The sequence below is a fragment of the Heloderma suspectum genome, chromosome 5, assembly GCF_057233095.1.
Source record: "Heloderma suspectum isolate Gila_16-S chromosome 5, 16-S_ref, whole genome shotgun sequence".
Taxonomy (NCBI): domain Eukaryota; kingdom Metazoa; phylum Chordata; class Lepidosauria; order Squamata; family Helodermatidae; genus Heloderma; species Heloderma suspectum.
The window spans coordinates 193105057-193128983 of NC_139462.1; the positions used below are offsets into that span (position 1 = coordinate 193105057).

General features: G+C 44.7%; 2 protein-coding genes across 18 annotated transcripts in view; both read right to left on the bottom strand.

Annotated features, from left to right (window-relative positions):
- Nucleotides 1–5633, bottom strand: part of LOC146344989 (putative acyl-CoA dehydrogenase 6) — a 174839-nt gene extending 169206 nt beyond the window's left edge. For 11 of the 13 annotated variants that reach the window (XM_084858795.1, XM_084858802.1, XM_084858799.1 and 8 more), the window contains exon 1: nucleotides 5333–5633. In XM_084858795.1, the coding sequence (XP_084714921.1) occupies nucleotides 5333–5558 (226 nt within the window). In that variant the 5' untranslated portion in view covers nucleotides 5559–5633. Of the gene's footprint in view, nucleotides 1–4700; nucleotides 4764–5332 lie in introns of those variants that run through there. The other 2 variants (XM_084858806.1, XM_084858804.1) reach the window with 2 other exon arrangements.
- Nucleotides 5634–7399: 1766 nt separating this feature from the next.
- Nucleotides 7400–23925, bottom strand: LOC146344991 (guanine nucleotide-binding protein G(I)/G(S)/G(O) subunit gamma-11). 5 transcript variants are annotated; one of them, XM_084858810.1, is made up of 3 exons: nucleotides 23706–23925; nucleotides 11312–11412; nucleotides 7400–7952 (listed from the first exon to the last, which is right to left on the bottom strand). In XM_084858810.1, exons 1-3 carry the CDS (start codon nucleotides 23887–23889, stop codon nucleotides 7827–7829), a joined length of 411 nt encoding a protein of 136 aa, XP_084714936.1. In that variant the 5' UTR covers nucleotides 23890–23925; the 3' UTR covers nucleotides 7400–7826. The 5 variants fall into 5 exon arrangements, with proteins under 5 accessions (XP_084714936.1, XP_084714938.1, XP_084714937.1 ...); XM_084858812.1 differs by lacking the exon at nucleotides 23706–23925 and adding an exon at nucleotides 11951–12016 and having other exon boundaries at nucleotides 7542–7952; XM_084858811.1 differs by having other exon boundaries at nucleotides 7569–7952; nucleotides 11312–11409.
- Between the last annotated feature and the right edge of the window lie 2 nt (nucleotides 23926–23927).

Sequence of the window (23927 nt, forward strand, 5' to 3'; positions counted from 1 at the left end):
ACACTTGTAGCGCTGTCTCTGCATCCTTTGGTGTCCTAGACCCTGCCTAGATGCCATAAAACTGCTCTATTATTCTCTGGATAAGGTCCTCCAATAAGGTCAACCAAGCTTTACCTAGACCATCTATCAGATTTACGTGCATGCTTACAGGCCTCAGTAATGTATGCGCTTCCATAACCTGGTGCACCCAGGCAAAATCCCTGCTGTTCCTACTCAGAATAACTGCAGCAGCAAAATGTTCCACCCCAAGCAAAAATCATATGTCCATAACTTGTCTCCCTCATCTTTTATTTTAAAACAAGCAATGCTGATGCTTAGAAAGCAAGATGACTTGTGGCTGTCCCCTTTACAACCCTAAAATTACCGCATAGTGCACAGTCAGTTATACAGGAACATGTTATGGAGTTAAATACCATTTCCTAATCTTTTGAAAGGGTTAGGAAACTAAACAAAAAAAATAATAACTGGAGAGAGGAATGCTCAATATATTAATTAATACCACTTGATTAAATAATATAATGGCCTTGTAGTTATTAATGAAACCAGCTTCCAAAGCAACAAAGCACACTCAGCGCTCAGTAATCAGGGTGGTGTGGTTTCTCCTTGGAGCAATACTTTCAATAGTCGCTAATCCAACCCACAACTTCTGCCAGTACTGGAGCAGCTGCTCACAATGCCACTGCTAAGAATGCATTCCGCCATCTTTGCACTTTCAGAATTAATGCCGCTATTTGCCTGTCTCACACTGATCCTCAGAGTTCTGAACCCAGCTAATCTCAGGGCTGGTGCAAACGCCAGAATTGGGGAAGGGAGTGCGGAGGGTATAAATAGGGCAGACCACATGTCCAGAAGAAAGCATCTAAGAAGCAGCAACATTTGGGTTGGATCAAGGATCTGCCTTCCACAAGAGGAAGGGACCTTCTGCGAGAGAAAGGGCTCCCTTGGGAGGATTCCCCCTCTTCTCCACACCAGAGATCACCTCTTGACTCTCTGTATAGCATTTTCAGGGTGCTGGAGGGGGACTTCTATGGGAAGGAGGGGGCAGGGAAATCAATTTCTGTCAGCGGAATTGATAAATATCATTTTTTTCAAAAAAATTAAAAAATCAGATTACTTAAAATTTAAATCAGATTTTGAAACGTTATTTAAAAAATGGTAAAAAAGAGCCTAGGTCAAAGTTATAATCATGAATACTAATAATACAACTTCTAATTATACTCTATGAACGTGTTAACAGCAGTTTATGGAGTTGGGAGATAACCTCATCAATCCTATTCTGCACTGCAGGTGGTCTACAAAAGTGCATGCCTCTCTCTAAATGCAAAGATAGAGAAGGTCAATGAATAAAGTATTTAGGGAGATGGAGTAGATCTGAACAAGGAGGATGTCCAATTTCCTGATCCTTCAGCGCACACGCTCAGGCAATCTAACACCGGACACCCAAATCAGTGAGATTTCTTTATTGCAGGAAATCCCATGGTAAAAGATTAATGGTTACACTCTTCAGAAATCACATAGCTGATGGTCAGGAGCTACAGGTTGTATGTAATTCCAGAACAGTCCAAAGCTAAACACTACTACCATGACTGAGGCCCTCATCAATGTGGTTTCCCCGTTGCCTTCTCCACGGTTCTGAACACAAGTGAAGAGACTCTGGATTCCTGGTGTACCTAACCCAGGCAATCCTTACATGGGGTTCCAAACCCCAGGCGAGGAATGGGAATCATTCCTGGAATTACCCCTCAAATCAACGCTGTCCATCAGTGGAGGTGATCCATCACAAATCTGGATCAGACCCTATGTATGTTTTCTGCAGCATTCCTGCTTGTGAGAATGGGCACAAACACAATTTGATCCTGGGCAGTTTCAAATGCAAGAGGTTTTTCCTGAGCCTCAAAATCATCTGAAGATTTCAGACAAAGCTATGAATTACAGCAGTTACTGTACAATAGGGCTGACTTCAGGCAGTGTTCTTTTTTCCCTGCCAATGTGCATTGCCTTTTGCAGCTGCTATTCGCTGGGGGTGGGGGTGGGTGAGGGAGAGAACAGCTGGAAGTGAGCTGAGCTTTGCCTTAAAATGGCTGACCTGATGTTGATAGTAATAGCAGCCACTCCATTTTAAAAAAAAAAAATTCTAAGGAACCCATGCTTACAAAATGAACAAGGCTGGAAGTGTCCATATGTCTAAAGATCTGAAGCCTAAGAATCTTGGGCTTCCCACCCACACTGATACACAAAAGAAGTGATTGTGCAAGAGAAACATTGATGCTGGCAACCAGGAATTTGAGGTGCCTCTGAATCCTAAGAGTAAATTAGTGCTATTAGTTTGTATATTACAGTGTTCTGATCAATGCTTACTTTGGACACTTTGGGAAGATCTCCTCCAGTTTGGAGGCTGAGCTATAGCTCAATGGGGCTTGGTGTTCACTTCATAAGAAGGGTTTCCTAGGGAGCAGGGAATGACGACAACATTCCATGGCCCAACATCTAGTTACCTGACTCATTCCACCTTCATGCAGCTGTCACAGCGACTACTTCACACGATTTCAGTCCATGCACATCTCCACATGACTTGCCATTTAGCCATCATGGCCAATAGCCACCGAGAAAGATATCCTACATGAATGTATTTATTTAGAATGCAATCCTATGCATGTTTAGATGGAATTAAGTCCTACAATTCCCAGCATCCCCCAGCCAGCCACGTTGTCTGGGGAATGCTGGGTGTTGTCTAGACAGAACGAAGTCCTACCTTTGCCCAGCATTACCCAGACAGCATGGCTTGCTGGGAGATGCTGGGACTTAGAGGTCTTATTTCTATCTAAACATGCATAGGATTGCACCCTTATTATACCCTGCCTTTCCACTAAAAAAACCGGCACTCAAGGAGGATAACAATCATAAAATGTTATTTTAAAAAACGTAGTTAAAAACACTAATAAAGACATTAAAGCACATATAAAAGGACACCAAAAATTACAGAATAAAAACAGCACTCAGCCGAACAGACCATTTTACAACCCAAAGCCCTGCTTGAACAGAAACATCTTTCCCTGCTAGCGGAAGGACACCCGAAAGTAAGCCAGCCTACCCCCATTTCTTTAAGTATCTTTGAAATCAGGGGTGGGGAACCTGTGGCCCTTCAGATGTTATAGGGCTACAATTCCCCTAATCCCTGGCTTGGGCTGATGGGAGTTGTAGTCCAGCAACGTCTGGCACACCACAAGTTCCCCATCCTTGTTTTAAAGCCATCTAACGTAGTAGCCATGTTGTGGCAATGAATTCCAGAAGGAAATTACAGGCAACATAAAGACGTTTCTGCCTTCAGCTATCAACTATAGTAATTTAGGAGAAAGCAGATCGTATAATAGTGTGTAAGGGGAAATAGCCCAGATTTTTCATAAGGACTAAGAACTACACATTTACCATATCACCACTGTGACCCAGATTCTCTTTGTGTATATGATAAACCCACAAGAGTTCTGGCCCCATTTACCAATGCAGGACCGAATAATGAAGATGCAAATGGATAAACAAACAGAACTCCTACCCTATCATATCAACAGGGGATCCTTGGGGTGGGGGTGGGGAGTCCTGTGTGTGCTGGATTGGGGCAGCCATTGCTAAATTCTGCAAATGCACACGTAACACAACTCAGCAGCCTCATCCAATCCATGTTTACTCAGGTGTGGATCTCAAATCAGTCTGCATAATATTTGGGACCCAGGCACCTAGAGGAACACTGACTCCCTTATCCACACCTTTGGCACATGGCAAAGCCATGTACCCCCACCATAAGCGGTTGGAAGACAACGACTGTGGAATTCTGTCCCCAAGGAAGCTCATCTGACATTCATTTTACATGCCAAGCAAAACATGCAGGGTTTTTTTGTTTTAATTCTCCCAGGCTTTTAGGTGCATTTAGAATTTTAAGGCAGCAATCCTTATGCATTTCCTGAGAGTAAGCCCCACTGGACTCCATGGGACTTACTTTTGAGTTGACATGCATGGGATTGCACTGTAAGTACATACTGTGAGCTTTGTATTTTGCATTCTGCTGGTTTTAAGTTTTTATTATTTATTTATTGCATTTATATACTGCCCAACAGCTGACACTCTCTGGGCAGTTCACAACCATTCAATTTATTGTTGAATGAATTGTTGTATTTTCATGATTGTAAACCACCCTACAATCAACTGATGGGTAGTATATACATGTAAAAAATAAAATTCATAAATCCGTAGCCTTAAATGTGAGATTATGTTGAACAGGTTTTTTAAAAAATAGTCTTCTCCTTAATTATAACTATTTTTTATTTGTCTAATGAATGTCCAATTGGCCGGTTACATAATTAGTATATTGCCAGTATTGCAATGCCTTCATATAATTCTCTAGTCCAGCTGTTATTTTTGTTTCTCTCTCTGTCTCCTTTAAGACTTGAACTCAGGATCACCCAATGAAACTGATGTGGCAGTAGCATCAAAGCAGAGGGAAGCAAATACTTCTTTACAAGAAAATGTAAGTTTATGGAATGTGGTATCGCCAAATGTCGTGACAGCTACTATCTTTGATGTTGTCATGGAGGCCAGATCTATTAACAGCTGTGACCCATGACAATTAAACAGAACATTCACGTTCAGCAGCAGTATACTCCAAATACCAGCTGCTGGGGCCGAGGTCAGCAGAAGTGTGTTATTACCTGCATGCCATGCTTGAGGGCTTACAATAACGTGAAACAGGAGGACTCGGGCCTAGCAGCACAATGCCATCCCCGTTTCTTCAGAAGGAAGCCCCGCTAGGTTCGATGGGACAGACTTCCTGATCAATATGCACAGGACTGCAGCCTCCATGTGCCCAGCAGGCCGCTTATATTCTTCGGTGGGGCTGAGCTTACTTACCAAAAAAGAAAAGAAAAAGGTAGTACCAAAAAAATGGGCACCGCCAAAAAAAAAAAAAAAAGAGGGAGGGCGGAGCACTGAACGGGAAAGGTTTCCAAACCATCGAGGGCGCAGCGCGTAAGCCAACTGGTGGTATCTGCCGCCACCAATATTACGCGCTAACTACATCGGAGGCGCAGGAGCGGGCAGCTGCTCCTTCTGTCCTCCGCGGCTCGTTGCAGCGGGGGTGGGGGTCGGGCCCTGCGGCGGCCGCGACCAGGGAAATGCTTCTTTCGCCCTCCCCTTCTCGAGAGGGGCGGGCGGCAGTAACCCAGGCTCCTTCCCGTCCCCCGCTCCGGCGCGCCATTCACTGGCAAAAGGACGCGGGGTCGAGAGGCGGAGGCGGCTGAGTGACGCCATTCACTGGCAAAAGGACGTGGGGTCCTCACGGTACCTTTCTCAGAGACGCTCTCAAGGCGAAATGCTCCTGCGTGTATATCGGGTGGCTCCCGCTGGGAGAGCCGTCGGCAGCGCTGCTCCTGCCGCGGGAAGAACTCGCGGCGGTGTCGCCGCGCAAAAGTGGTGGCGGCGGCGGCGGCGGCAGCTTGACTCACTCTTTGCGCCCGAGCCGGGAAAAGCAGCGCAGAGCCATTTCTAGGGCCTGGCGGTGCGGGGCGCATGCGCAGCCTCCGCAAGGGCTACCGAAACGGATAGGATTGACAAAAACTTCTAAACCGCCCCTTTAGCTTTGCCTTCAGCTGCAGCCCTCGAGCGTGTCGCCAACCTTTAGAAAGGTTTGTGTACTTTGAAGGCGGTCCCTGAGCAGGAACTTGTGTCACCACCGGAGAATGAAGCGATATCGGATCCGTCGGAAGCCTCGGTCTTGTGATTCCGATTAATGTTTCCGTGTATATTATCCCTCCCTGCACCTAAACGTCTAGGGTATCAGGGCTGTGAGTTGTAACCAAGGCTGCCAAGAAATCGTGCGAGTTTTTAGCCGATTAATCAGCTGGTGAAATTGGCCTATGCGTAAAAACCGTTTCTGACGCAAAAAGGTTGTTTTCTTTACTTTCGAGTGATGCACACGTGCCCTAGTAGCCTTAGAAGAGGCAGTCCGCGTTGTGTGTGAAAAGAAGGGAGAAGCCCGCTTCTAACTGACTTCCATGGCCCTGTGGGGAAGAAGAAGGAGCGAGGGAGCCGCTAAGGGAACATCAGGGCCTGCTCCAGTTGGACTGCCCCTCCTTTGGGAGATGAGGGGGGGAACAGGGCCATCCCACCAGCCCTGCTGACAGTCTACCTAATTCTTTGTTCTTTTCTCCCCTCCCCGTTGCCCTTTCTTTGTGTGTCCTGTGTTTTTTAGATTGTAAGCCTGCAGGCAGGTACTGTCTTTGTTCAATGATTGTAAGCCGCTCCTGGAGCCTTTTTTTTTGGCTGAGGAGCAGGATAAAAATACAATCAATCAATCAATAAGATTGTGCTTGCCATCTGCCATTTTTGTAAACACTTGTATTATATATCATAGAATCATAGAAAAGTGGAGTTGGAAGCGGCCTATGAGACCATCAAGTCCAATATATATATATATATATATATGCTAGCCAATTACCCTTTTTTGGGACAATTACAATAAACTGATTAAATGTTGCAGCCCTAGTTTTAATTTAATTTAGGGGCACTTTAAGGCTGCCATTCTTTACACACTTACCCAGGAATGAGCACTGTTGAGCATAGCAGGCCTGAGTAAACCCGTGTAAGATTGCTTCATAAATGGGGCATTTCTGATCGCTCAAACTGGGCAGTTGTGTCATAAAAATGACAGTACAGTGGTGCTTTACGTACCATTAACAATGGTATCTTCTGGATGAACTGAGTTAGGTGTTAGGTGATACTGTTTTACACGAAGAATCTAACATACCCACCTCAGTTAATACCTCGGGGAAGGTTTGATATGACAGGGTTTCAGGGTATGGCAGTTCTTTATATTGTGCACATTTACTGTATTAATTCTGTCTGTTTTCCCTCTGTTGGTTCTAGGGTGCTTTGTCTCTTTTAATGGTACTGTCCAACAGTTATATTGGCTGCTGGAGTGGGGTATTAAGTGTGTATTTTTGGTAAAGTATGGTTTGTATTTTATTACCCCTTTGTTCAATATATGTATGAATTCTCTATTTGTTAACTGAGTTGATGTTTAAGTTCTGAACTGAAAGCTTGTTTTTAATTTATTGTGGTATTTTTATTGTTAGATATTTTCATATAGTCATTTGATGTTTTATTTGATACTATTGAATTCTGCATATTAACTGCTTTTGGCTTCCTTTTGGAGGGAAAAGTGGGATATAAACAAATGGTGGTGGTGGTGGTGGTGGTGGTGGTGGTGATGATGATGATGATGATAAATATAAATACTGGGAGATGGTTTCACTGATTTCATTACTTCTGCATATGAGTGTCTGGGCTGTGCTGTTCTGATCATTGGTACTAACTCGGATAAAGTAAGTACTTTGAAGCCAAACAAAAAATTGCTTGCATAATCACGATTATAATTCAGCAACATATGAATGAACCCCTATTTTTATATGACGGTATAACACCATGGTGCTCTCAAGATTAAGGTTCTATATTCTGCAAAAAAGAAGAAAGGGAAGCATTTCACCATGCACCTTGAATCCAAAATAACACTGTATTAAGTTATACAAATAATTTTATTATTATTCAAAACAGCAAGCACAGGAAATTAAGAGTGGGAAACAGCCTCTAGGAATGTATTTAGCAAGAATCTGCTTCAGGAAACAAAATTATAAGCAGGCATTTCCATTCTTGTAAAAAATCAGTTTCTCTGTATTTCTTCAGTAAGGAGGACTCTTGGAACTTAGTTAGATCGGGCTACCTAATTATCCTATAATGCTTTTTATTCCAGTTTCAAAATTGCCTAACTGTGTTCTCCTAACCTAAGCAACAACACATCCTCCTTTCTCTTTAAAAGGATTCCTATCTTCAGGGATGCCTTTCACCAGAGGGTCTTCTCCAGATCTTTCTTCAATGTAATTTTTAATTTCTTCAGAACATTTAGAAACCTCGAGAGAGAGAAAGAGAGAGAGAGAGAGAAAGAAGAAAAATATATAGTTTGTATATATACAGGGTAGCACTGGAAAAAGACTAAGTGCAATTTCACAGTGATAGATACCTTTCTATAAATTGGCTGTACATATTGGGTTGGATCCAGATTTATGCTGGATCAACTGCTCTGACAAAAGTGGATTTCCTCACTCCCTCCTTCCCATGGCAGCCCCGTGAAAATGCTACACAGAGAGTTAGGAGATGCTGCTGAATGGGGTGATCGATGGTGGAAGGGGGATCCCCAAAAACTGGGTGGAGAGCTTCTACATGCAGTAAATCCAGCCCACACAGTTTTGACTTGCAGGATTTATGAAGACACTATGTACTGATACATTGATAGTTATCAAGCACTGCCTCAAAGTAGCTTGAGTATGCAAACACACATTGTGTAGTACTAGTAGGAATGTCTGGATGGTGCCCAATTTGCTTTTTCCCTCCCTAATTATCAGCCATTTTATTACTTGCATGCTACTTATACTTAAGCAATAAAAGTCCCAAATTTACCCCGCCAATCACATACCCCACAATTAGCCTGTTCACGCTTCTCCCCTTTCCTTGTAATTACAGTCTTCATTTTAGTTCTGGCTGTATCATCAGTTCTACAACTGATGTCAATAGCCATTCCCTAGTGTCAGTAATTCCCAAACTGGTTCTGGGATTGTTGGGGGAGGGGGAGAGGCAAAGGCGGACACAGCCCAAGGCATTTTGGTGCCTGAGACAGAAAGTCCAGATAGTCCACCCCAATCAAGGTTGTAAGAATATAATAATAAATTAAATGATCCAGAAAAGATGACACTCTTGCTTGGGGGTTCTGCTGATCTGGATTTAGGTATAAAGCCTGTTCAATTCTCCAGAGAGAATCGGATTCACAGCCTGTGGGCTCCCCCTGGATGCCCAGGTAGCCACAGTTGCCAGGACTACCGTTTTTCAGCTTAGGCTGGTTCACCAGCTGGGCCTTTTCCTGGAGTAAGGAGACTTGGTCAAAGGCATCCATCGCTTTGTAATAGCCAGACTGGACTACTGTAACATGCGTTTAGGATGGGGTGGGGATGGACTTCATTTGAAGAATACTCAGGAACTTCAGCTGGTCCAAAATGTAGCTGCTAGGTAAATGCATTAACCAGAGCTCAATAAATACAGCATAGAACTCCAGCCTTGTTCCAACTTAATGGCTACTCATTTATTTCTAGCATTTTTATCCCTCCAGCCAAAAACCCTTCCAGAATGGCTTACAAAGATAAGAAATAAGACAGCACCTGCCCTCCAGACTTACAATCTAAAAGACATGACACAAAAGGAAAGTGGATTGGGAGGGAGTAGGGAAAAAGCAAATTCAGGCACTAGTTTCTTGGCTATAACATTCAACAGGTCATGGAATTACATCTAAAGAGCATACTTTTAAAACACTAAATGATCTGGTCCCAGGTCAGAATGTCTTAAAGACTGCCTCTTCCCCTATGTACCTATCCACATCCTCAGATGACATCGGGGCCCCTTCAGGGCTCCATCAGGGTTGATGATGGGCTCCATCATCAGGGCTCCTGAAGGGGCCCCTTCAGGGCTCCATGTCCCCCACTCTGAGGTACAGCAGGTGGGAACATATGACAGGCCCATTTGGGTTGTGGGATACCCTCCTGGCCAGGGTCCACCTGACTCCATCACTGCCCACCTTTTGGTGGTCCTCCAGGAAAGATGCTGGCCAACTGATTTTCTTGCTGCTGAATTTTGTTGTTGGGGCTTTTATACTGCTACGTATTCTGTCTGTGTTATGATATACTGGGTTGGATCCAGACTTAGCGTAGACCCACTGAAATCAATGTGACATACGTTAATCATGACTAAATTAAAGGACCCATTGATTTCAAGCATTCGACTCTAAGTATGAGAGACAGCACAATCAGGACTGAGCTTGTTCAGTGGGCGTAGAATGCTGACTGACTTGGGAGTGGGGAAAGAAATGGAAGATTGGGAGTTGGGGTTGGAATGGAGCATCCTGGAAGAGAGCACAGCTAGAATCCTGAAGAAGAGCACTCCACACTACAACATTTTGTGGCAGGTCCCACTTGTTATTAAGACAACAATAACACAATTATTAAGTAATAATTCTAAGGCAGCAATCCTCTGGCTGCTAGTCAGCAGCTAGACGGTCATAGGATATGTGGTTTTCCAGTTCCCAGAGAACCAACCTTCCCCCCCTTCCACACTGCCTCGCAGGCAGTGTGGAATGGCCCCATGCTCTGCACTCGGAAGAGGAGTGTGGAGCGGCTAAAATGGGGCGTTCCGGGGGGTGTTCCAGGGCAGGGAAGGTTCTATGTGTCATCCGGAAGCCTCCTCCCCTGCTCCGTCTTCCTGCAGCTCGACAGCCAAAATCAGATGTCTGGCCGCAAATGCAGGGTAGGAGAAGTGTGGAGGGAACGATCCCCTCCGTGCTTCTCCTGCACTGCATTGGACAGGCGGTCGCCTCCGAGCTCGGAGGCGGCTGCCTATCCCCATAGGATTGTGCCCTAAAAGTACCATGAACAGAAAGGTATCAAATGAAAATCAGCAGAAAACCAACAAAAAGGGGAGAAAGTAGCCCAGGTTTGCAAAAATAAGGGACTTCTGTGTGTTTCTAAAGCAGGGATGGTAACGTGCAGGCCCCAGATGTTGTTGGACTGCAAATCCCATCGTCACCATATGCTAGCTAAGGCTGATAGAAGTTGCAGTCCAAGAACACCTGGAGGGCCATATGTTCCCCACCCCCGTTCTAAAGCTAGCCAAGGGAAGCTTTTCACAGAGCCCTCGCACCCCTACAGATTTCACACCTTGGCAGCGCGATCAGGCTGGCCCCACGTCTCAAATGAACACAACTCCAGGTCCAATCCAAACGCATGTTAAGACAGAAGGAAGCCCTACAACTCCCAGCATCCCCCAGCCAGCAATGCAAGGGTGCAGCCAGCAAAGTTGTAGGACTTTTTTTCCTGTCTAAACATGCATAGGATTGCACCCTCAGCCTTTTACCTCCACTGGCTCTGCTTAGGTCTCCAAAGAGATTGAAGGCGGGCTTGGGTTGTTGTTTTTTTTCTTTTCTCTAGCTGGCCCTTTCTTTAGTTTTCCTAAGAGCACTGCTAGCAATGGAACTTAAAAAATAAAATAAATAAACCAGTCAATTTCTTTGCCAAATTGCAACCCCAACATTGTGCCAACACGCCTCTTCCAAAAACAGCAACCAAAAGCACAGCTTTGATATGCCACTGAAAACAGGAATTGGTTCAAAAGCTTCTCTTCCCAGATCTAGGGAGGGAGGGAGAAACCCCATAATGGTTTAAGTACTCACAGGTTGCCTTTCCAACTTGACTTCTTTCCGTAGCTGTTCCACTTCCATTTTCAGTTTATCCTTCTCGCTCAGATCCTCTATATTGATTGCTGGCATCCCTGCTTTATAGCAGAGAGAGAGAGAGAGAGAAAGTGTGAGAGTGAAAGTGTTAAATTGGGGGGGGAGCAGGTGGGTGCATAAGAAGCCTCCCCTCCTTCCCCCACCCCAAGAAAATCCTTACTTTTTATGTGAGTTTATCCTGATTTCCCCAAAGTAGCAACTTCCTCTCCAGCCAGCTGCGTTGCTGGGCTCTTCGGACTACTTGCAGGATTTTTAATTCATCCGCAGAATCTGTCCTAATCCGATTAAACTGCACAGTTTGACACCCCCACCCCTCTTCCCTCTCCAGTGTTCACTGCTTCCAAAAACCAAAAGGAGGCATTACACATGTATAGAAACCCACACTTCCCTCTCCTCTGCTTTCATGCCATGCACTAACTTTCCAGACTTCCCTAACATAACACTCACACACACACAGGAAATTCAGCTCCTACTCTACAGAATCTTGGATTGCTCAGAGGCAAGAATTTTAGAGAGTATCACTGAGACATTACTCTGGAATACTGAATGTGAGATTAACACAAACGCACACACACACACCTGTACTGTGGGCAAAGGCACTGGAGAACATAGGACCCCTCTCTATTGCATGAAGAGAGTATGGAGTGTGCTACGGGGAATGGGAGTGGGGAAGCCATTAGAGGCAGGATGTGTATGCTTTGACTTTCTGTACAATGGAAACTCTGGCCAGGCAGAGAGTTCCACAGGAAATGGTCTTGCAAAGGAAACGTCTGGCCCTTTCTGCCTGCCAGGCCGGAGAGGCTAAACAATGGGGGGGGGGGGCCCTGGGAAATGACCTGGAGAAATGAAGGAGGAACATAAGCATATAGAAAATAAATGTTGCAGGGTTGCCTCTCCCCGTCCCGCCCCCCCTACACACAGGGAGGCAAGGTTACACCCTAGCAACTACTTATTTACATAACTTAGCCTGCTGCAATCCTATATAGAAGCCTTCCCTGACCTGGTGCCCCCTCCAGATGGGTTGGATTGCAACTCCCACCATCCCCAGGAATGATGGGAGTTGCAGTCCAACACATCTGGAGGGCACCAGATTAGGGAAGGCTGCTATGTACACACTGGTGAGTGAGCTCTATTGGATGCAGTGGGACGTACTTCTGAGTCATCATGCATGGAGTTGCTCTGCATTGCCGTTTTTTGCTTGCACCTCTTAAACTAGACTAGACTTTTGCTCTGGGATGCAATCCTATGCATGTTTAGACAGAAACAAGTCCTACATCTTCCAGCATTCCCCAGCCAGCATGACTGGCTGGGGAATGCTGGGAGATGTAGGACTTTTTCTGTCTTAACATCCACAAGATTGTGCCCTTGCGGATTTTATAATGGCTGCTTCCGTACTTTGAAAATCTCCAGCACTGGCAAGCACTAAGTTTGTGTAATAATTTGTTTAAACCATTTGCAAACTCTCTTCTTTCTTTTTTTGAATAATAGTCCCAAGGTGGTATTCAGTCACAGGATTCCTCCCAAAAGGCCTCTCTGATATGAACATATTAAGCAGCCTTATGAGACAAGTAACTTCTTCTTGCTCCATCCGTCTAGCTTGTTTCCCAAACTTGAATGGCTGTATCTGAGATTCACCAGATCAAGAGAGAATACAATGTCTAAGGGCAGACCCCACTCAGTGATAGATTTGCAAATCTTTACCAATTGTTCAGAGCTTCAAGAATTAATGTATGGGTAGTGGTCCCTAAAATCTCTATCAAGCCAGACAACACAAATATGGTATTAAAGAATATATATATTTATTGCTCAGTCTAAGAAATAACAAGCTTTAGCTAAGATGAGGCAGATTACAAACATCCCTAAATTCACACAAGTTATAATCACTAAAAGTATAATGAAAATAGTAGCAAGCATATTGTTAACATAGTAAAACCTAGGTTCCTCTCAATCTAACAGTCAATATCAAAATTTCGTATTTACCTAGATGTAAGGCATGGTGGGAGAAGCCAGCCTAAGCACGTATGCCAGGTTTCTCGTTGTCCCAGGATCTCTCTCCCAAACAAAGCAAACCCTGGTATTTTATAGCCCCCATGATGTTGATGACCTCATCCTTAGTTTTGGACCTGGTCTTACCACCATTCCCATTGTTCTCAATGTAACCAGGACTGCCGCTGACACCAGTAACACCTAGACGAAGGTATCCCTGCTAAACTAAGCAGCTGGCTGCTTCCAGTACCTAACTGACCCACTTGTGGCGGCCTTCCTTCAATTCCAAGAATACGCTCCATTACTCATAGTTATCTCACAACACACACACACGGAACTAGTCACGTCTACAAAATACAATAAATTCTTACCAGTTCCACACAGTACAATGCACGTTCTGCTACACTTAGACTGTAGCAGACTCTGGCCCACCTAGAGGAATGTAGGCACCTCCAACTGGGAGTGCCTCTCCAACATCCTAGCTCTGCTGACCTCAGATGAGAGTTTCGGCATTCAGGTGATTCATAAATGGAGTGAATACTTAAAACAACATGCTGGGGATTAAACAAGTGACCTTTTTCTGCATGCAAAGCAGGTGCTCAGTTACTGAGCTATAGCTCCACTCAGTTTTGCATTGCGAGAAGTGGAAGCACTAAGTGAAACCCTAAAATCCTGCATTTAAAATGGGGCTTTCTGCTCTCATTTTAAGTGCAGGATCACAACAGACTCCCTTTACACATGCTTCCTCCCCTCCCCCTCCCCCCGCCGCCGCTTTTCCCCCTTATCTGAGTCTTCCATATGTTTCATTGATCTAGCTCCTCTTATTGTGAGTTTTTCGCTTTCCATGAGGGAACTCAAACAGAACTCAAGCACTGTAATTTGATAGCTCATTATCTCTGATCTTTTAAAAAGTGGAATAAAGGACATTTCATGCAGGAGACGCCCTAGAGGTTAATGACATCATCTAAAGGGCCCGCAAACTTCCATGAGTAACCAATCTCAATAGCAGGAAAAAAGCACAGTGTGAAGAAGCCCGTTGTCTCACACTTACACCAATTCCCATTCATAGCTGAATAAGACTTCCCATTCATAGCTGAATAAGACAATTCCCATTCATGGCTGAATAATGCGTAACATTAGATGTTATGCACCACCAATCCAGTAGGTCAGCTGTAAATTACAAATGTCTCAGATCTGTACTGATCTCCCGTAAACGTGTGGTACAGGAAAGTCTTTAAGAGAGCATTGGAGTTTTTTTTTATTTGCAATCCTCAATCTTTGATTTCCATTTGATTTCAATCATTCGTTTTACTCATTGTGACAGCCCTGCTGAATTCTACTAATTTCCCCATTCTGTTGTATCCCCCTGACCCATCACATGCTATTCCAGAGGTCTGTTGACCCTCATGAATACAGGAGGCACTGGGGGGGGGGGCACAGGAGGCTGTAGTGGGAGGGAAGCAAAATAAAAGCCACATTATGTTAGCATGGTTCTGCTCATCTGTCTCTAGATCCAATCCATTGTAATGTTTAGGAGGTATATAATCTGTTTTTCAATGTATATCTACTGATTCTTAGGAGCTTTCATCCTGGTGTCTTTTGATTGTTTTGTGTAGTGGTATATAACAAATCATAACACAATATTCTGCAATCATAATACCTTCCATTGAATGGTACTACTCTAAAGTGTACACAATAAACTAGCTAAATGGATGTGAACTTCGAGAGTATTGAGAGCCCCACACGTTGCTCTGAGCTTTCTAAGGAAGAGTGGATGGGATATGTATCATTCCCTCTAATAGCAAACTCAGATGGTGAGTGCCGACAGAAATGGAGCCAAAATGGGGCCACTGAGAAATAAGATGGTGGTGTCAGCATGCTTGGAAGAACTCCAAGGTTTTTAGATGTACATATTTTTTTAAATATCCCTAATGGGACAACTCCCCCACCCCACCCCAAACCCAATGAAGACTGACCATGCTCAGTAGCCATAGAATGTTGAGCACCAGTTGGGGTATGGGATTGAAAACTGGGAATGGGGGAATGGAATGCCCTGCTTGAACTTGCAGCTTGCCTTATAGTACCCTGGAGGGGAGGGCATGGCTGGCAGGAAATCCTGAACTACTGCTAGGAGCTACGGATACATTGCAACACATTGTTGCCCATCCCATATATATGTGCATAAATACAAACATCAGAGCTATGCTGGATGAGATTAAACAGCTAGTCCAGCATTTTGTTTCCCAAAATGACCAAGCAGATTTAAAAACTGTTTTTAAAAAGTGGTGTTTTTCAACTGTGTTTTTAATTTGTTTTAGCGTTATCTTTCCAATCATATTTTGTTTTTAATCTGTATTTTATTATCTTTAGCGCCATTTTTGGCGGAAAGTTGGAATATAAATTAATTAAAGAATAAGCAGAACATAACTACATGAGTTAAACATAGACTGCTATATTTAATTCATATAGCCCCAATTATTTTCTAAAGATGGTTTGGCTTGCCTTCTCACCCCACCCCACACACCTTACAGGTTGATCCACCCTAGTAAAAGCTTCTTCTGAAATGTGGTGAAGAGACATACTTTTTGTTTCTGTTGTTGTTGTGAAATTACTAACATTACCAAGCATGGCCATTACACAACACTTTTTAAAAGGCAAATCCCTGCCTGTAGGTTCCCAATCTCAAACTAACCAACACAGCAGGAGAGAAATAAGGAGTAAACAAAAGTCACGGAGAACCTTCAAAGTAAGAAGACAATGCATTGGATCCAGCTGAGGGATGGACAAACCTGCCAGTTTTGCTTTCTCTCACACCATTTTTTTTTAAACCCCAACTTCCTTCCATCCTATTTATGAAGAAATTTGCAAATTTGGTAAGTTCTTATTAAAAATAACATTTTTTAACAAATGAACCACATTTGCACTGATCATTCTCACCATTTGCACCAGCCCAGTTTTTTGATAGGTACCGGTATTTCCAGCATGGAGAGGCCCATGTTGTACCTGCCTGCCATGAAGCCATTAAAGATGAACAGCCTGTCAGAAAAAAAGAGGCAGCAACCCTAAGTCAGCACCACACAGGGTTGACTACATAGGAGCTAAGAGCTAAGCACTCAGCGCTCTTTGCCTGAATGAAAATCTCTCAGTTGCACAGTTGTACTTTCTCCAGCATTTGAAATGTTTAAAGTTCAAGTTCTTTCCAACCCTTTTATGAAGAAATGCATGAATTTTAGTAAGCTGTTATTAAAAATATAAACCAATTCTCACCTATTCTTAATTCAAACTAAGGACGCAATTCTATGGCCGCTAGTCAGTGGCTAGACAGACATAAGATAGGTTGGTTCCCTGAGAACCAACCTCTACCCCTCCCGCGCTGTCTCATAGGCAGTGCGGATCAGCCCTGCGCTCATAAGAGGAGCATGGAACAGCGAAAACAGGGTGTTCCTGCGGGTGGGGCAGGTGGATGTGCCTTTCCGATGCTTCCTACGCGTCATCCAGCGTCGCTCCCCCCACTCTGATTTCCCATGGCTAGACAGCCGATTTTGGCTGTCTGGCCGCAAATGCAGGACAGCTGAAGCATGGAGGGGAAGATGCCCTCTGCGCTGCTCCTGCCCTGCATTGGATAGGCAGTCGCCTCCAAGTTCAGAGGCGGCCACCTATCCTGATACAATTGCGCCCTAAGTTAGCTAAATTTAGGGTCCATTGAAATCAGTGGGACAAGCTGGTCATGGCTTGGTTTAACACGGCCTATTAACTTCAACAGGAACTGAATGCAACTAACTTAGCCCAGATCCACCATTATTTATAACAAATATAAGGCATGAGAAAGTAGACAGGGTAGGGACAGACAGAGAAATAACACAAGACTGGAAAGAGGTGATATTTAGGTGAGACAAGCAGAAGAGTAGGAATCAAAATCAAGGAAAATGAGAAGTCAGGGACATTAGATTTTAGCATAATCAAGATGCAAGGAGGCAAAACAGAAAGAACTGGGAAAAGAATCTTCCTGTAAAAACTATTTTTGAAGAGTCTGTCTTCTCTTGCTTGGATGAATGCAACCTCCTCCTTCCTGACTCCCACTTGGATCATCACCAGCTCCTAGGAAAACTGTTAGCAGTTTCTCTGCAGAGATATTTTATTGCCCTTAATCACATCCTGCCACCTGTCTTTTCCTTGCACTGGGAATAGGCTCTTGGGGCTTCAGTTTTAGGCTGTATCAGTAAAGAGGCATCAACCTTCTGCACTATTGAATCACTTACAACTGAGGCTCACAGATAGCTAATTCCACTTTCCGCTGTATTCCTCACTCCATGCTATTCTTTATGCCTGGCATATTAAACCAGTTGAAGTTGGGAAAATGGGTGGGGGGAGGGTCATTATTGTTTCCATTTATACAATACAGCAATGCCTGATTTAGATTTCTTCCTGGAAAGCTAACATTAACCAATTCCAGATTTTTTCCATAAGAGCAGAAGGAGCTGGGTTGTCCCCAAATTTTGTCTAGTTCAATCTCCTGTCTCCAGCAATGACCAGAATTGGATACAGGATATGAAACTGGATACAGTGTACAGGAATTGCACCAAAAAAAGACGATGATCAGTCTCTCCCTTGTTCTTCACTTCCCACCGTTTGCATTCAAAGGACAAAATGTATCTAAACACTCCATTGCATCTCTTGAAGATTTTTGCTATATATGGTCTAGGGTGGCCACTTACACACCAAAAAGAAAAAAAAAGACAGAAGAAGGTACATGTCTGCATAAAATTTGCATATGCTAATGTATAGGTGCTGATTTGGAAATAATTACTATAATGTTAATAGAAATACAACACATCTCACCGTAGTGGTGAAGGCTGTGACCAAATGGCCCATGTGTTTGCTCAGTCTGCTGTCCAGGTAGCAACTGTTGTTAGGCTCAGGTTCAATTCCTGGGATTTCCAGTTAAAAGAATGAGGTGATCCATCAGTTGATGGGCAACATTCTTGTCTGCCTGACACCCGGGAGTGTTGCTACCAGTGAGACCGGGGGGGGGGGGGACCCACTCCCACTCTATCCGACTAGCTTGTTTTACCTACCTGAAGAGGTGTGTCTGTGACTCACCTGACCAAGAGAGAAAACAGTGGCTATATGGACAGACCCCACTCAGCAACAGATGTATGAATCCCAGCTGAGTGTTCTGGGCTTCAAGAATTAAATTGATATGTGTTGTGGACCCTGAAACAACTCTCAAGCCAAATAACACAAAGTGGTTCCACAAAATATCTACTTACTGCTCAAACAGTATTAGAGAATAATGAAACTTTGCAATGATGAAACAAGCAAAAAGCATTACTACATATAATGCAATTAGGGAGATTAGAAGCATAATAGAAACAGTGGCTAGCATGTTTCTTAGTAAAATTAAAGTTCTATTCTCTCAACCAACAAAGAACTCATCATTAAGATTTTATAGTTACCTATCTGACAGGCATGGTCGGCAGAGCTTAAATAATCATTTTTGGTAGGCTTCTCATTCTCCCAGGAACATTCTGGTCAACCATGTCATAACGTTACTACTTAGAACAGTCTGCCTAACAACAGCTCTGGTTCCTTTATCTTAATCACATCTATACACCTTGACTTTTTGGATTCAGTCATAGCACCTGCTCATATCAGCTAAAAATAAAAATGAAACTGGGAGGCGGAAATACCTAACCACAGGAGGATTTGCATAAACAGGGGAGGGAGTGATAGTAGGTTAATCAAAGTATGAGATGTGAGACACAAAGCACTTATAGACTTGCGATGCTGCCTAAACTATTTGTTTATTGAATAAAATTTTTATGAACGAAGCACAGGGTAATACTGCGTAACCAAGGCTCAGGCCGCCTCCTTCTTGAGCACGCTCAGTGGATGATCTCATAGTCCCACCCGCTGCCAAAGCTGGTCTCGAGCATGTGCCCCTTGTCAGTGATGGTGAAGTACTTGGGCCCCCCGCCCATGGGCAGACTGTACCCTGGGAGAGGGTTATAGGTGTACTTGTCAGCCGGCTTGGTCTCCCACTCGATGCTGTAGGTGACCATGCAGTGGGCCTCCTGCTTGAGGTAGGCGTCAATAGGGATGTACGAAAGTCACCTTTCCGAAGGGTGACAATCACGGTGGGGGGGAGGCGCTCTGTCCCTCCCCCCGAAATTCTCTCCAGCGGGCTCCGCTCCGCGGAGATTCCACAGAGCCACCGGCCGGGGCTTCCCGCAGCCGGACATCTGGCCACTGGGCAGCCTGCAGGGACACAAATGGCAGCTGCTGGGCAGCCTGCAGGGACGCAAATGGCGGCTGCCATAGCTGCCGCCATTTGCATCCCTGTATTTTCCTGTGATAGGCTACGTAAATATTTACGTAGCCTATCATGGCAAAAAAAAAAACCCCAAAACCAGTGGACGCAAATGGCGGCAGCTACGACGGCCACCATTTGAGTCCCCCCCCCTTTATTTATTTATTTATTTATTTATTTCATTTCTATACTGCCCAATAGCCGAAGCTCTCGTAAATATTTACGTAGGCTATTATGGCAAAAAAAAAAAAGGGGGACGCAAATGGCGGCCACTACACCATTTGCGTTCCCTTTTTTTTCCTACGTAAGCCTATCACGGCTATAATGAGGAAGCAAATGGCAGCCGCAGACGCGGCCGCCATTCACAAGTCAGCGCGGACGGCAGCAGGTAAGTGCTCCGTTTCACGCGCCTTTCTTGGGGTGGGGGGCTTCATTCCACCACGGATTTCGGGGGGCTGAATGCACTGGCATTCAGCCTCACCGAGATCCATCGCAGAATTCTCTGACATCCCTAGGCATCGACAGTGCACTTCAGGAGGACCTCTGCCTAACTAGGGATGCTGGAGAAATTCAAGACTGACTAAAATGAGTTCGGATTTCTGAGAATCCAGCCTGCAGAATCTGCTGTGGACCGACCTCCTCGGGCTTTGCAGGAGGACTTTCCATGGGCTTTCAGACCATTTTTTTTTACTTTCCCAAAATTAATGCAAAGTTATTCAGAGGAAAATATGCAAGTTTCTGCTGAAACTTGCATATGCCATCCTGGAAAATATACAAGGGGAAAAGTTGAATGGGATGGGGGACAATACGCAAAATGTTTTGTACTAGCATAAATTACGTAAATTGTTGCAAACCCTCTTATGAAATTATTTGCGTATTTTTCCACATAACGGAAAAAATTTCAAATCCGTTTGTAAAGGACACCAGAACGAACGACACCGCACAATCCACGAAACACACACAGGACAGATTTCACAACATCTGGACATCCTTCGCCCTAACACAGCCAGGCTTACAGCTTACTCCAGAAGCACCCATCCCTCGTGAAGGTTCATGTCCTCATGAGGCAATGAGCTTTTTACTTCCAAGAATTAACAATCCACCTGTAGCAAGCTTCTCTGCCCAGGTTCCAAGAACAGAGTTCTGCACTTAAGGATGCAGTCCTATGGAGATAGTCATCAGCCTCCAATTTGGAGGCTGATGACTATCCAAGGCAAGGCAGCTGGAGCACAGAGGCGATCTTCCTCTCCGTGCTCTGGCTGCCCTGCATTTTTGGCTGGACAGGCAATGTCGCCTGTCTAGCTGTGGAGCAGGAGAGGCCAGGCAGCCATTGGGAGCTGCGTAATGCGGCTTCCATGGTCTCCTCCCCTCCCCGCCTCGCCCTCTTTTCCCCATCTCCACACTCCATGTCTAAGTTTGGAGATGTGGCTGGCACAGAGAGAACCATGCCAGCTACAAGGGGGAGGGGAGCATGGACTCTGAGCTCTGACACTGTCTAGGGGACATAAGATTGCTCCCTAAAGCTAGCTTACAGCACACATATCAAATCACTCCGTTCTTATAGTTAGCGTACACAGATTATTACGAATGGCACTCCTGTGAAATACAATGAATTCTTTTCAATAATACACATTACAATCATACTTTGGGACACCAGTCGAAGTGGACAATACTGGGCGAGAAAGACAAATAGCGTTGTGTCCAATCTTAATAAAACTTAAGTCCCATTCATTTGAGTCTACTCTAAGGTCTAATATTGGATATAACCTATAGTCTGCCTTGGAATAAGGCAGCTTCCAATGTTCCTAAAGTGTGAGGTATTTCTTCCATAACTGATCATTATTTTGTTTATAGTGGGCAGTATCCAACGGTTTCATTCCGTAAACTCAGACAGCACCAGCGGAGCTCTGCTATATCTTTCTGTTGCGCAACTGGTTGCCCATTACGCTTGCGCAACCAGTCATATAAGCACTTGTGCAATAGGTTGCACAAGAGTTATGTGCAACGGGTTGCACAAGCATGTGAAATGGGTTTCACAAGCATAATGTACAATCGCTTGCACAACCGCACTTGCGCAACCATAACTTCAGTTGGATTCTTCTCTTGCGCATAGTTCAGAACCTAGTTTCTGGTAGTGCAACATTATTTGCACTAACAGAAGGACACAATTGGATACTGCCCACAGACTGCAGCTGCACACAGCACATGATAACAATAATACAAAAGCAGGCCCTTCCTGTCCTTACAATATGATATCTCTGTCTCATATTTGATGATCAGCCATAGGATTATGGGACACCTGCCCTAGATGTAACTTGGAGAGAAATACAAAATAGGCATCAAACATGAAGGTCATGTAAAAATATAAACAGTTAATGACATATTCTTCAATTATTTAATGCTCCGAGGCTTAGTAAGATCAGCAGGTGAGGCAGTTACATGGTTGCAACTGTGCCCAACATAGTAGGGCACCTAATTCAATCATTGAAAATTCCTGGTGGAGGAGAAAGTCAAAGACCTGCAGCCTTGGATAGTAGCAGCCAGCAGGCTTTTGCACAATAGCTTCTGAGTAAGAGTTGATTATGTGAGTCGTAAGAACTTAGAATTGGTACTTGTGGAGCCAGATCTGATGCATATTGACTTGGAAGTAAATCCCAATGTGGTCCATAGCATTTACACCAGGAAAATATTCACAAGACCGCAGTGGCCATGTACACAACCTTTAGTAGAAATGACTTGTTATAGTCCTGAAGGTTTTTGCAACATTGTTGACAGTTTTATTTAGAAATAGAATTTTCAAAATGTTTACATTCTCCATTGCAACAAAGTCCAGAGGGGTAGCATGTCGGTCATTTACAGTGATGCCAAAAAAGAGGGGTGTGTGGTAGCACCCTAACAATTAATGGACTTATCATGGCATATGGTATTGTGCATCACAACCCATCCCATGCAATGAAAAGTCATCCTCTGTTAGCATATATACCTATATATACATATGCATGCATATGGACATGTGTATATATATATATATATATATATATATATATGCATGGGATACAAAAGGCCATGAAATACAAGAGGCACGGTAAGTATGTAACATTTCTGTGGAAGCGACCACAACTCGGGAGTAGGGGAGAACAGACTTTGCATGCAGAAGCCCCAAACCTCATTCCTTGTCCTCTCCAGTTGGAAGCTCCAGGTAGCAGATGATGGGGAAAAGCTTTGCCTGAAGCCCTATGGAGACTTGCGGCCCAAAAGGGAGGGCTCAGGTCCTCAGGTTCAATCCCCACCATCTCCAGTTAGAAAGATCAGCTGTGTCAAAGGCCTCTGCCTTCTTCCTGAGAGACTCCAGATTGCTGCTGTCAGCTGGAGGAGACAACAGGTTGTAGCCAATGTTGCTCCCAGAGCAGACTCACTGAAGTGAATGGGACCTGAGTCAGAGTAACATTGGATACAACCCAGTGTAAGGCAGTAAAGTTCTTGGGTAAAGTTCAGTGGTTGGATGCAGATTTAGTCCTACTTAGAGACCCACTGAAATCAATGGGATTTAATCTAGGCATGAGTGACTTAAGTTTCATCAATTTCAATGGGTCTCCTCTAAGTCAGTGGAAGCTGGTGGCTCCGACTTCAGTGGAGCTGTGAATCTGCTCTGGGTTTCAGTCAGAACTCTAACGGAGATATCCAGGGCACCGAACCCCTTGGGGGGGATTGGTTCGGCACCTTGGACAGCTCCTTTAGAGTTCTGACTGAAACCCAGTGCGGGATTCACAGCCCCAATGAAATCAGAGCCACCAACCTCCACTGCTCTAAGTAAGACTAACTCTGGATCCAACCTCGAGAGGAGCACACGCGCAACAGCAGTAGCCGGCAGCAGCAGGAGCTCCCTCGCCTTTGCTCGGCTAACTTAACAGCCGACGTCTAGCGGGACAGAAACCTTTGATCACGATTGAGCCCGAGGCAAACGGGAAAGCGCTCGCGCCGTGCCTAATCCCCGGGTTGTTACACTTTGCTCTACTCAACAGCGGGGTGAGGACTGACTTAATCTCTGCCGCCGCCGCCGCCAAACATCGACTCCACCGTGAGCAAGGCGCCAAGCCCTCTCCGGCCTCCGGGTGTTTCCCCGCTCGGCCAGGGGCCACCTAGCCCGTGGCCGGTCCTCCTTGGAAGGCGCGATGACGCGCGCGGGGCGCATCAGCCGAGGCCCGCGCGCCCGCCTCGCCATTCGCGTCGCCCTCCGCAGAGAGGCCTGAGTCGTCCCGG

Bases quoted from the DNA above. Each gene is read 5' to 3' on its own strand.
- LOC146344991 (XM_084858810.1), bottom strand. From the start codon at position 23,889: ATGGCGAGGCGGGCGCGCGGGCCTCGGCTGATGCGCCCCGCGCGCGTC. The intron at 11,413-23,705 runs GTCAGTCCTCAC...TCTGCTATAAAG, and splicing joins GCGGCGGCGGCAGAGATTAA to CAGGGATGCCAGCAATCAAT. The intron at 7,953-11,311 runs GTGAGTACTTAA...CTCTCTCTCGAG, and splicing joins TCAAGTTGGAAAGGCAACCT to GTTTCTAAATGTTCTGAAGA.